Genomic DNA, 11822 nt, shown 5'->3' with positions numbered 1-11822 from the left:
TCAAACTCGGGCCAGAAAGAGTTGAAGGGGCAGATGTGGGGCAGGAGGGAGGGGTGGGTGTGGTGAAGTGAGAGCATACTTCCCCTCTAAAGGGGTTTTTTACAAAATGCTGCCTGGGCCAGAAAGGTCATCTTACCACCCACACCACACCCACCTCCCTGGCCTGGGAACCAGCCTGGGTCCCTGCTCTGGCCCCATTTCAAACTCTATTTTCCTTTCTCTCAGGGCTTCTGGTGTGGGCACACGCCAGCGTACCCATGTTGGGGCATCCACACTTGGCTCAGCAATTCTCCGAGGCTACCTTGCTCCGGGGGCAAAGCCAAGTCCCCAGGCTGGTGATCTGGTCTCCATGCCTCTCCCTATCCCATTGGGGGGCGGGGAAGGGCATTGCCCACACGGCCCTGTCCCCAGGGCCTCCTTTGAGCAGAAACCCTCCTTGTCTCCCCCACCCCAGGCTGGGCAGCCTCAAGGGTAGTGGTCCAAGTTCAGTCTGTTTCATGGGTCCCCTTTTACACCAGGCAAGGCACACGGTGGGTCCCCAAAGCCAGAGCCCTTCTGGCCTCCCCCGCGTCCTCATCCTTCACGTCTCTCTCCTCATAGACCCAGCCCCAGGGGATGATGGTGAGAAGTGCCCTGTGGATTCATCCATCACCCACAGTGGCTGGTGAGATGACAAGTCCTTGCCCGGAGGGGCAACTCCCTCCTTACTAGGGCCACATGGAGACAGGGGCATGCCCCAATGTCCCAGGCTCCCAGAGCAGATGAGGATCAAACATCCACAGTGGGATTGACACTGGAGAGTCCCGCAGCCTCGGATGTAGCTCTTCTTTTTGGTTTTAGCAAAAGCCCACTTTCCTTACCCTGACCTCAAGGCCCTGCGCAGTCTGAACTCCTGCCTACTTTTTTTTTTTTTTTTGCTGCGATTTTTTGTGTGTGTGTGAGGAGGATTGGCCCTGAGCTAATATCTGTGCCAATCTGCCTCTTTTTGCTTGAGGAAGACTGGCCCTGAGCTCACATCCGTGCCCATCCTCCTCTATTTTGTATGTGGGATGCCACCACAGCATGGTTTAATGAGCAGTGCGTAGGTCCACGCCGGGGATACGAACCTGCGAACCCCGGGCCTACGAAGCAGAGCACACCAACTTAACCACTACGCTACCGGGCCGGCCCCTCCTGCATCCTTCTTAATCACCGTCCGCCCACCCTGGCCACCCTTCCGGCCCCCAATCACATTAAGCTCATTCCTACCTCAGGACCTTTGCGCTTGCGGTATCCTCTCCCTGGACTGCTCTATTCACGTGGCTGGCTCCTTGTCATTCAACTCAAATGTCACCTCCTCAGAAAGGCCCCCTCCAAACACCCTGTCCAACACTGCACCCCCATCCCTCTAGTCCCGCCTTGATTTATCTTTGTCATAGTACTTGCCACACTCTGAAATCACCCCGTGTGTTAACTGGTTTTCTTGTTTACGGTCCACCCACCCGCTGGACTCTAAGCTCTGTGTGGGCAGTCAGGCCTTCCGAGCACCTGCACAGTGCCCGGCATACCCTGGGGGCTAGATAACGTCTGCTGAATGAGCGAGTTAGGAGAGCCAGGAGTCCTGGGCCCTGTGAGATCCTGGACGAGTCACTTCCCTCTCCGGCCTCAGGCCTCCGCTCAGCCTGTTGCCAGAGACCCAAAGGGGTGAGGCTGAGCCCTCCCCTTCTGTGAGCGCGGGACTCTGGAGCTCTGACTCAGCCCTGTCGGATCCAGAGCCCAGGGAAACAGAGGCCCAAAGCCCGGGTCCTGCCAAGCTTCCTCCCACCACAGAGTTTCCACCCCCACCCCCCTACCTATTGAGTGATGAGCTTAACACACCCTATGTGCCAACTTCCTGCTGAGCCACAAGAAATTCTCCTTGGCTTGTGCCAGCTCAGAGAGCCTGAGTAATCACCCAAGATCACCGAGACAACTAGGGGAGATGTCAATAGTCCATTTTCCAGGAACCCCACTCCAGCCCTGCAGCATAAGCCCCCCCCCCCCCCCCCCGCTTCCCCATCAGCTATTTTTCTTCATTTTCTCTGAAGGCCAAAGAAACGGCGGTGTTTGGTGTAGCTGAGCGGCTTTCCCAAGGTCTGGGGTCATCCAGTCCTCGGGGGCAGCTCCTGGCCCACAAAGGCCCCACCACCACACTGTCCCCTCCCACTCTGAACTCCGACCACAGTGAAATGTTTCTTTCTCTCAGATGCCAGGCTCCCCTCACCCGAGACCTTTGCTGTGCCCTCGACCTGGAACCCTCCCAGGGCTGCATCGTACTCTTCTGGTCTCAGCTTAGAGGTTAGAGCCCTGCTCCCATCAGATAAGTAGCTGGGGGCCCCTTGCCGGAGCTCCGTGGCCCCATGCTCCTTCACAAGGCTGTGTCACCCCAGGTTGCTTTGTCACTGCCCCCGCCCCCAGACTGTGAGTTCTGTGAAGGTGGCATCTGTGCATCTTGCTCCACCCCCAGGTCCCCAGCGCCCGGCAGAGGGCCTGTCACATAGCAGGTGCTCAATAAATATTTAATGAGTTAATGAGGTCCACTTTCATCCTTTCCATTTTACAGATAGACCATTGAGGCACAGAGAGGTTTAGCACCTTGCCCTGGTCACACAGCCAAGCCCCAGAGAAGCACTAGAGGAAAGGCCGGCTTGGGCATGGTCCGATTGGACGGGGGTCAGAGGCCAGGCTGGAGTTTCCTGGAGGAGGGAGAAGGAATGATCAGGGGCCGTGCAGCCACTTTGCTTCTCTGCTCTGCTCCCAGTGATGTCTGTGCAGCCAGAGCCCTTGGTCTGACCACCAACCCCTGCCCCCATTTCACAGATGTGAAAAGAGACTCCCAGAGGAGGGCAGAGCTTACTCAAGACCAATAGTGGACCTCAACATAGTGACTCCCAGAGCTGAAGGACCCCCCAATACCCTACCTTCTTCCACTTGCATCCATAGAGGAGCAGGAGCAAGGGGGCCACCCCAGTTGGAGGCCAGGGGACCCTGCTTGAGTCAGGGCCAAGGGGTTGGGAGGCCAGGGTTCTCGGGCTGGCCTTGCCACTTACCCGTGCATAAGCCCCTTAAAGTCTCTGGGCCTCAGTTTTCCCATCTGGACGACAAGGGGGCTGGGCTGGAGCCTTCTGCCTCCCCCCTTCCCCAGAGCATGGGGCCGGGGCTGCAGGAGCTGGTGGGTAATAATACAGGTTCCTGACTCCAAAAGGCATAGTTGAGTCCTGGTTCCAGCTTTTATTGCTGAATGATCTCAGTCCCTTCACCCCCTGAGCCTCCATTTCATGGTCTGTAAAAAGAGAATAACAGCATTTTTTGAGGATTAAATGAGCTAATGTAGGGGAGTCCCTGGCACAACGCCGGGCACAGCATCACCATCGAAGGAGGCTGTGTTGCCATCGTATTAGTTAGGGGAGACCGCCCTCTGGAGGCGAACGGGAGGAACAGCAGGCGAGGGGAGCCCAACCCGCTGCCCGCGCCAGGCTGGAACTGGCGTTCCCGGCGTGCGCCCATTGTCCGGACGGGGAGAGCGGGCCCCGGCGCCGGTCACTCGGTGTGCGCCTCCACCCACTGGCAGAGGCGACGGGCGTAGCAAGCCGGGCTGACTGTGGAGAAGGTCCGGCCCGGGTAGCGCAGGGTCTTCCACAGGTGCTCCAGCCGCTTGCGGAGCCCGTAGACCGTGACGAGGTCCACGAGGCCCAGGAAATAGCGTTGCTCCGGCCCGTCCAGGATGTGCAGGGCGTTGGGGGCGTCGGGCAGCAGCCGGCGGTTCTGGGCTCCCGACTGCTCCGGGCTCTGGACCCCTCGCACAGACCTAGGGGCCGACAACAGGGTGAGGCTACCGCCTCCTCCAGGGGGCCCAGCCAATGGACCCTGCAAGCGTGGCCAGGCTGCCCCTGGGCGGCGCTCTGCGCTGCCCCTGCGCTTCCTTCCCTCATTCCCAAGCCTGTGCGCCAGGCCAGGCTGTGAGGGCAGATAGACTGGGAGGCTCAGTAAAGGGTAGTTAACGGTCGAGAGCTGCACTATCCGATATGTAGCCACTAGCCACATGTGGCCATTGAGCACTTGAATGTGGCCAGTCCCAACTGAGATGCACTGAAGTGTAAAATACATAGTGAATTTCCAAGACAGAATGAGAGAAAGAATGTAACATATTCATAAAGGTTTATATTGATTAGATGATGAAACGATAAAATTTTGGATGTATTGACTAAATAAAATAAATTATTGAAATTATTTTGACCTGCTTCTTTTTACTTTTTAAAAGACATTACTAGAAAATTTAAAACTGCACGTGAGGTTCCCATTGCACTTTTATCAGGTAGTGCTGGTCTAAAGCATTTGGGTCACACAGACCCTGGCTCTGCACTTATATATGCCACATCACTTTGAGTAAGTCTGGTATTTCGGTATTTTCTAAACTTCTGTTTGGGGTCGTCCAACTCTGGAAGTTTCAGAGTGGCAGAGCTGAAACCTTGTGAACAAAGTCTAACTCCATTTTGCAGATGGTGTGTGTTTTTTGCGTCAAAATGTATTCCAAATCAGAAGATGCTTTTGGCTGGGTCCCCAGTCCCAGCTGGAAGCAAGTTCAATTCCCTAACTTTGTCCTTCTGGGAGTGGGAAGGAGGTGGGGGGTTGGAGTTGTTCCATGAGGGATTTTATTCTTGCCCTGCCCAGGGAAATAAGCCAATGAGAGACAAGCCCCGCCCAGACATTGCCCAATCAGAACCCAGTGGTGTGGGAGCCCCCCCCACCCCCCAAGGCGCTGGTACCCTCTGCGGTGCCAGCGTTAACATGGATGATGGAGGCCGGCCCTGTGGCTTAGCGGTTAAGTGCGTGCTCTCTGATGCTGGCGGCCCGGGTTCGGATCCCGGGCGCACACCGACGCACCGCTTCTCCGGCTACGCTGAGGCCGCGTCCCACATACGGCAACTAGAAAGCTCTGCAACTATGACATACAACTATCTACTGGGGCTTTGGGGTGAAAATAAATAAATAAATCTTTAAAAAAAAAAAAAAAAAAAAAAACATGGATGATGGAGAGGTGGTAGGGGGTCTTTTCTGAATGAGAGGCTTGGAACTGGGTGGAGCTGGGGCTGGGACAGTGGCTATTTACCAGCCAGTATGGAAATATTTCAACATGACAACAACCATCATACGCACACTCAGGCTCATGGGCTGAATGACAGCCATGATCTAGACACCGGCTGGGTACCGGTAGAGGGCAAGGGAGAAGCTGACCTAGCTTGGATGGGCAGACTTGCGGGGCTCTGTGCCCTGTGGCAGGCATTCCACCATCTGGTCAGGACGTGTCCAGCCCAGCCACAAGCTGTGTGGGGAGCCATTACCATGGATTCTGCCCAAGCCACAACCATCCCAACGTGATGATGGTGCCAGTGGTGATAAACTCAGGGTTCTAGAAGTGGAATGACAGAGTTAAGGGGCAAGGGCTCTTTCTAAGGCAAAAATTAAATAGATCGGAAACCTTTAGTGCCTCTGCATCCCCTTCTGGAAAATGGGCAGAATTTTCAAATCAGCATTGAAGCCCTTGTCCAACTGGATCTCATCTATTCTTTCCTCTGCTGTGGTCCACCTGTGCCCACTACCCCTGCCAGCCAGGCTTCACCAGCCACTCCTCCACCCCCCTCACACACACACATACACAAACACTGCACTTTCCAGTCTCCCAGCCTTTGCCTGTGCTGTCCCCCCACCTCACCATCTGTCTTTTCCATGCTCTCATCACCTCATTCTTGCTGTTGCCCCTGTTGGGGGCCCACCTGACTGTGCGGAAGATGAGGCTGCTGCCCAGGCCCCTCTCATCCTCATGGAGACGCTGGAAGGCCATCAGGAGGCTGTAATCCAGCACGTTGAGCTCCCGGAGGAAGGCGGTGTCCAGTTCCATCTGGCGGAGGAGCCAGCTCCGCTGGGACCCTGCCGGAGCACCAGTGCCCCCACCTGAGTTCTCATCGTGTGCCAGGCAAGGTGCTGAGGCCTCCAGGAGAGCAGGCATCATTACTGTCCCATTTCACAGATGAGGAAACTCATCTGTAATTAGCCTTGGTCACCTAGCTAGTAAGTCGTGGGGGTGGGAATTGAACCCTGCTCTGCCTGACTCCAGAACCTGGGCTCTTAACAACTCAGGCAGAGGGCAGTGCCAGGACACCCTTCTAACTTCACCCTGAATGGAGAAGAGCATGCAGTGACCGCCCTGTGGCTCACCCAGGTTGATGCTCTTGCCCTGAAAGTTGAGGTCTTTCAGCACCAGGACGATGGGGCTGCCCTCAGGGGCCGGCTCCACCCAGCGGCTCACCTCACAGCCCTTGATGTCATACCTAAGACACAGGAGATGGGGGGCAACAGATTTCAGCTTTACACAGACTCGAGACACACAGGGAACCTCACAAGGTAATCCTAAGAAACAAGAGTTTCCACTGGGTGACAGTTCAAATCCTCAGTACAGCCCCATTCCACTGCTGTCCCAAAAAAAGGTGCAGAGAGTTCCTTTGACTCACCCAAGACCACACAGTATGTAAGGGGCAGAGCAGGGATTCGAACTCAGGCCTGGAAGCCCGGCCCAGGCTTTACTCCTGCCTGTGCCTGCCTCTTGGTGCCATTTCACCCCTGCGGGTGTCCCAGACCAGGGGTCCAGCGCAAGAGGGCAGCACTAGGAGGGCTAGAAGGAAGTCTGTGGCCCTGGGGGAGCACTAATGGGGAGCTTGTGGGCAGAGTCTGGGCAACGTGCAGTCGGAGGCTGGGTTTGAATCCCTGCTCCTCACATGGTAGCTGTGTGGCCCTCCACCTCCTCAGTTTCTCATCTATAAAATGGGGATGATGATAACCTCTACCCCTCGGTGTTGTCCTGGGAATATGGAAGATAATGAATGCAAATGGCTCAACACAGCGCCCAGTGCATACTGAGTGCTCAAGAGCTGCTGCTCTAGGGTACCATTGTCTCCCACCCGTCAGATTTCCGGAACGTCCCTTCTCTTCCCTGGGCCTCAGTTTCGCCGTCTATCCAGGGAGTGTTCAGGCGGCACATTCCGGGTGTGGTCAGGGCCCTGTGGGGCCCACTCACCTCTCGGAGATGCGGCCGGCGGGAAAGAAGACGCTCTGCATGATGATGAAGTATTTCTGGGGACGGGGGTAGGGAGTGAGGGAAGACAGGATCTCACCCTCCGGCCGCCCCCTCCGGCCCGGCCCCCTCGCCTCGGCCTCACCCACCTTCTTTCCCCGGGCGACCCGAAGACTGTGCACTCCTGGAAGGCGAGAGGGCGCCAGGTGAGCGACCCAAAACTCGGCAACCCCGGGCCCATCCCGCCCCAGTCCCAGCTCCCGGCCACACCTCCTTCTCGAGACCCGCCGCACCCCGAGCCCGCCCCTCCAGGCCTCGCCCCCAGACCCCTTCCTCTGCTTGGATCGGTGTCCCCACTCCACCCGCCTCTAGACATAGTCCCAAAGATGCCGGGTCCTCAGGTATGGTCGCTCCTATATACCCTCCCCCAAGGACTGTCCAATCCCAACCCCGCCCCCTTGGGCCCCGCCCCAGATATTGGCCCCGCCCACCGACCCCGCCGCTCCCCTACACCGCGGTCTAGGACCCCACCAAACTGTGCCCGCCGCCGGCCTCGCCTCCTGTTCGTTCCCCTCCAGCCGGCTTGGGCTGGGGTCGCATCCTGGGAATCGCCCCCACTCCCTGGCCCCCTGCCCTCCTGGCTCTCTCTTCTTCACCGCCCCCGCCCCCGCAGTCCCGGGTCCCGGCCGGCATACCCAGCAAGCGCGCGAGCAGCGAATGTGGGTGCCGCTGCAGGTGCTGCACGTAGCGGGGCAGGTGGGCGAGCAGCACCTGCACCTCGTGGCGCCGCTGGGTCTTCAGGAAGAAGCGCTGGTCGTGGCTGGGGGGCGGGAGGGAGAGGTCACTGACCGGCCGGGCTGGAGCGGCCTCCCCACCGCCGCTCTCCCCTCCCGTACCCCTCCTCAGTCTCATCTCCTCCGTCTGACCTCTGTCTGGCCCTGACCCTCCCTGACCTGGCGGTTCTGTTTCTCTCCCCAAGCGTCCCCTCCACCCCAGAACACCGCTCCCACCCCTTCCCCACCCCTGCTGCCGGCTCACGAAAGAAAGAAGCTGGCCTTGCTCTTGGAGGTGCTGAGGAACTGCAGGTAGGGGCCGCCGGGGCCCAGCGCAGCCTGATAATCCTCCTCCGCCAGGCCTAGGGAACGCCGCAGCCGGGCGAAGACCGGGCCAGCCAGGGTGCCCACCTCGAAGCCCTGCAGGGAAGAAGAGCAGCCCCAAGAGTGTCCACAGGGGCTTAGGTGTGTGCAGTTGCCCGAGTGCGGGAGGGTCAGGGTAACCACACCCTTCCTGCAAGGCTCTGAGATGGGCCATCACTCCCACTGCACAGCTGGGGAAACTGAGGAGAGAGAGCTAAGATGGGTACACATCCCCTTCCATGCAGCAGTCATGGGCTTCCTACCTCATGAACCTGGGTCAGGACCTCGGAGAAATCCTCCTCAGTGGGCGGTCCCTACAGGGAGGGGCAGAGGGGCTCAGGGCAAGTCTCAGTCCCCCACTGCCAGCCCCAGGATCTCCAAGCGTCCTGCACCTGGCCTCGCCCCCTTCCCCCAGTTTGATTCCTCCAGCAAACAAGCATCACTCTGGGTGTGCCTGAGTTGGGCAGATGGGTTGCTGGCCCTCTCAAAGCTGGAGGGAAGATGAGAGTGACCTGGGCAGGTCTTGGGTGTGCCTCATCCACTGCTGGGTCCCCAGGACCAGGCTTTGAGTTCAAGCCCAGCACACGAGCCCAGACACACGCTGGCCAAGTGACACCAGATGCCATCCCAGTGAAAAGGGATGGCCTTAAAGCCAGGGGACCCGCCTGACTCAGCCTGGGAGGAACAGGATCAGAGAAGCTTCCTGAAGGAAGTGACTTCTAAGTCTGAAGGGTAGTGGAGAGGAAGAGTAGGGTGCTCATAACAGTGGGAACAGCATTGGCGGCCACCAGGAAAGGAAGGAGGGCCCAAGTGGCTGAAGTGAGGAAGGGAGGGATGGAGTGTGAACAAGGCTGGACAGTTGGCCCCTGGGCTTGAACCAGCAGGATCCTGAGCCCATGCTGAGTGTTGGGAGCCCTGTAAGATCCTCAGCAGGTGATGAGATTTAGAGGACTCTTACACTCTCCCTGGACCTCCAGGTCCCTGTGCCAGGACGTGGCCTGTGGGATGTGGTCACACTATGTGCACGTGTGCACACACAAACACACATGCTCACCCCACCGTGCACCTGCTGAGCTGGCAGTTGGGGGACCCTTTCTGCTGAGCCAGCCTGGCCCCAGCCTGAGCTCCAGGGAGGATGGGCTGGGCTGGTGGAGTGGGGGTGGGGTCCCTTCTCAACCATACACCCTGGCAGAGCTGGGAGGGCCTCGGAGACCAAGGAGTCCAATCCCTCCCACCCATTATACAGATGGGGACACTGAGGACCAAAGAGAGGCAGAGGCCCGTCTAGAGTCACACAGCAACTACCTGAGTCAGGGGGTTCCTCACATCCACACCACATCCTGGACTTTTGGGCTTCCTGGCCTCAGCCCCCACCCCAGAATGTCCCTCCCTCCCTCCCTGCACCAAGCCCCTGCCTTCCTCCCCTTCTAGCCCTCTCTGATCCCCATTCCTGTAGTATCAGCAGGACAGGGCATCAGTCTGGTCTTGCTGTCAGTGCTGCAGAGGTGCATGGGACAGACTGGCCACTCACCGTGGGCGGGTGGTCCATGGAGACCTGGGTGGCAGCCCACAGCCCTGCCTGCATCATGCACGTCATCTGGTGCAGCTCATGCCCCGGGTCGATCTCAAAAAGGCCTAGGCGCAACTGCTTGTCGCGTAGACGCCAGAGGAGGCCACGGCGGCTGGAGCTCGAGGCAGCTGCTCTGCATCCAGCCTCTGGGGAGGGGGCTCGGACCTGGTGGCAGGAGGCACGAGAAGCAGTGAGCATCCCAGAGGGGAAAGATCTGCATTTGAGTCCCACCTCTGCTACTTGTGAGCCCTCCTCTCATCTCTCTCTGCCTCAGTTTCCTCAATTGTAAAATATGGATAATACTAGTACCCACCTCACTGGGTGTCCTTAGGAGCAGCCAGACAGTGCCTGGCACGTAGTCAGCACCCAAAATAGAGTGATAGTTATTATCATCAGTAGGCAGAGTGTGGCCCAAGACTGACTGTCTCTCACTGGCTGTGTGACCTTAGGTAAGTCACCTAGCCTTTCTGTGCCTCACTTTCTCATCTGTAAAATGAGAACTATAACAACTCCTTCGTGGCAGGCATAAACTGTTGTTACTGTTGAGTTTGAGCTCCGTGCACAGGAACCCTTGATAGTAGGAGCCCTGATGCCAGTGACCCGGTCATCTATTCCACTGGTCTATGCTGAGTTCCTCCAGGCCAGCGCCGAGGGTCAGCACGAGGCTGAGCTCAGAGCAGCTGACCCATTAGTAGTGGGCACCCACCATGTGCCAGCACTGGCTGAGAGTTTGACCTCCTAACAGCCCTATGAAAGAGGAGCTTTTATTATCATCTCCGTTTTCCCGAGGAGGAAACTGAGCAAGTTCTCAGGGGGTACCCGCCAGACTCCTCCCTTCGTACCTGCTGCCCCATGTGGGGCGTGTCCTGGTCCCCGCCCAGTGCAGGACCCCTCCGGGGCTTGGATAGGGGTGTGTCAGCGCCGCACGGGGAGGGGAGGCCCGGATCCTGCCCCCCAACCCTTCCCTCTCCTGTCTTCTCTCGGGTCCGCACCTACCTCGCAGGGTCCCGGGCTCGGCGCGGCCATCGCCCCCGCAGCAGCTTCCTGGGCTCTGGCCTCGTCCCCCGCCGCCCGGCCTCCCGGCCACCCCGGCCCCGCTGCGGGAGCCAGGCCCCGCCCCTGCCTCAGGACCGACCAATCGCGCCGTGCCGGTCACGGCTACACCCAATCCGCGCGGGGGGGGCCGGCGATCGCCTGCGGGTTCCGCCCCCGGGGCTGCAGCATCCTTCGGACCGCGGTCCAGGGTGGGGCGGGGCCGCTGCGCGTTGGTTAGGGTCCCCAGGCGTGGGGGACTCGGGTGTCGGGGCGGCTTGGGGAGGCAGATAACCTAAATCCAGTCCCGTCCACCCATTCTGACGTGAAATTCCCACCGACTGTCTTTTGGGTGAGGAAACTAAGATCCAGAGAGAACAGTGACTACCTCCAGGTCACACAAGAAGTCAGGGGCATGCATTCATTCAACACATGTGTCGAACGCTCATTATAGGCCAGGAGCAGTGCTAGGACCCGGGGATTTAGTGGTGAGTGAGAGGGAGGAACACGGCTGCCAGAGTGAGCTTTTAAAAGCATAAATCGGATGATGTCACTGTCATGCTTAAAGCCTCCGGTGGCTTCCCATGGAACTGGAACAAAATCCAAACCCCTCGCCATGGCCCCAGGCCCATCTGCCCACTCTCCAGCCCCATCTCAAACCACTCTCCTCCCTACACCCTCCCCATGGCCACAGGGGCTCCCCGCTGCTCCTTAGCCACGAAACTTTCACACCTCAGGCTTTTGCAGCTGCTGTTCCCTCTGCTTGAAATCCTTTTCCCTAGACTTTCATCTGCCTTATTCCATCTTATCACCTTGCCTGCCTCTGCTTAGAGAGCATCCCCTCCTCTCATTCTTGATCACATCACCTTGTTTTATTTTCACCATCACCCTTAACACTGAAATCGTCTTGTTCATTTATTTGTTTATTACACCTCTCCCCTAGAATAGGAGTGCCAGGAGGGCAGGAACCATGCCAGGCTCCTTTCCTGACTCAGTG

General features: G+C 58.2%; 1 protein-coding gene across 1 annotated transcript; it reads right to left on the bottom strand.

Annotated features, from left to right (window-relative positions):
- Window positions 1–3224: 3224 nt before the first annotated feature.
- On the bottom strand, window positions 3225–10003 carry PIP5KL1 (phosphatidylinositol-4-phosphate 5-kinase like 1). The gene is made up of 9 exons (XM_014782182.2): window positions 9755–10003; window positions 8487–8537; window positions 8126–8280; window positions 7783–7907; window positions 7237–7271; window positions 7091–7146; window positions 6235–6347; window positions 5793–5946; window positions 3225–3826 (listed from the first exon to the last, which is right to left on the bottom strand). The coding sequence occupies exons 1-9, from the start codon at window positions 9989–9991 to the stop codon at window positions 3559–3561; spliced, it is 1194 nt and encodes a 397-aa protein (XP_014637668.2). The 5' UTR covers window positions 9992–10003; the 3' UTR covers window positions 3225–3558.
- Between the last annotated feature and the right edge of the window lie 1819 nt (window positions 10004–11822).

The sequence above is a fragment of the Ceratotherium simum genome, chromosome 29 (genome assembly GCF_057802395.1).
Source record: "Ceratotherium simum simum isolate JZ-2026a chromosome 29, ASM5780239v1, whole genome shotgun sequence".
NCBI lineage: Eukaryota > Metazoa > Chordata > Mammalia > Perissodactyla > Rhinocerotidae > Ceratotherium > Ceratotherium simum.
The sequence above is the reverse complement of the archived record's forward strand: the minus strand, read 5'-3'. Positions and strand labels throughout refer to the sequence as shown.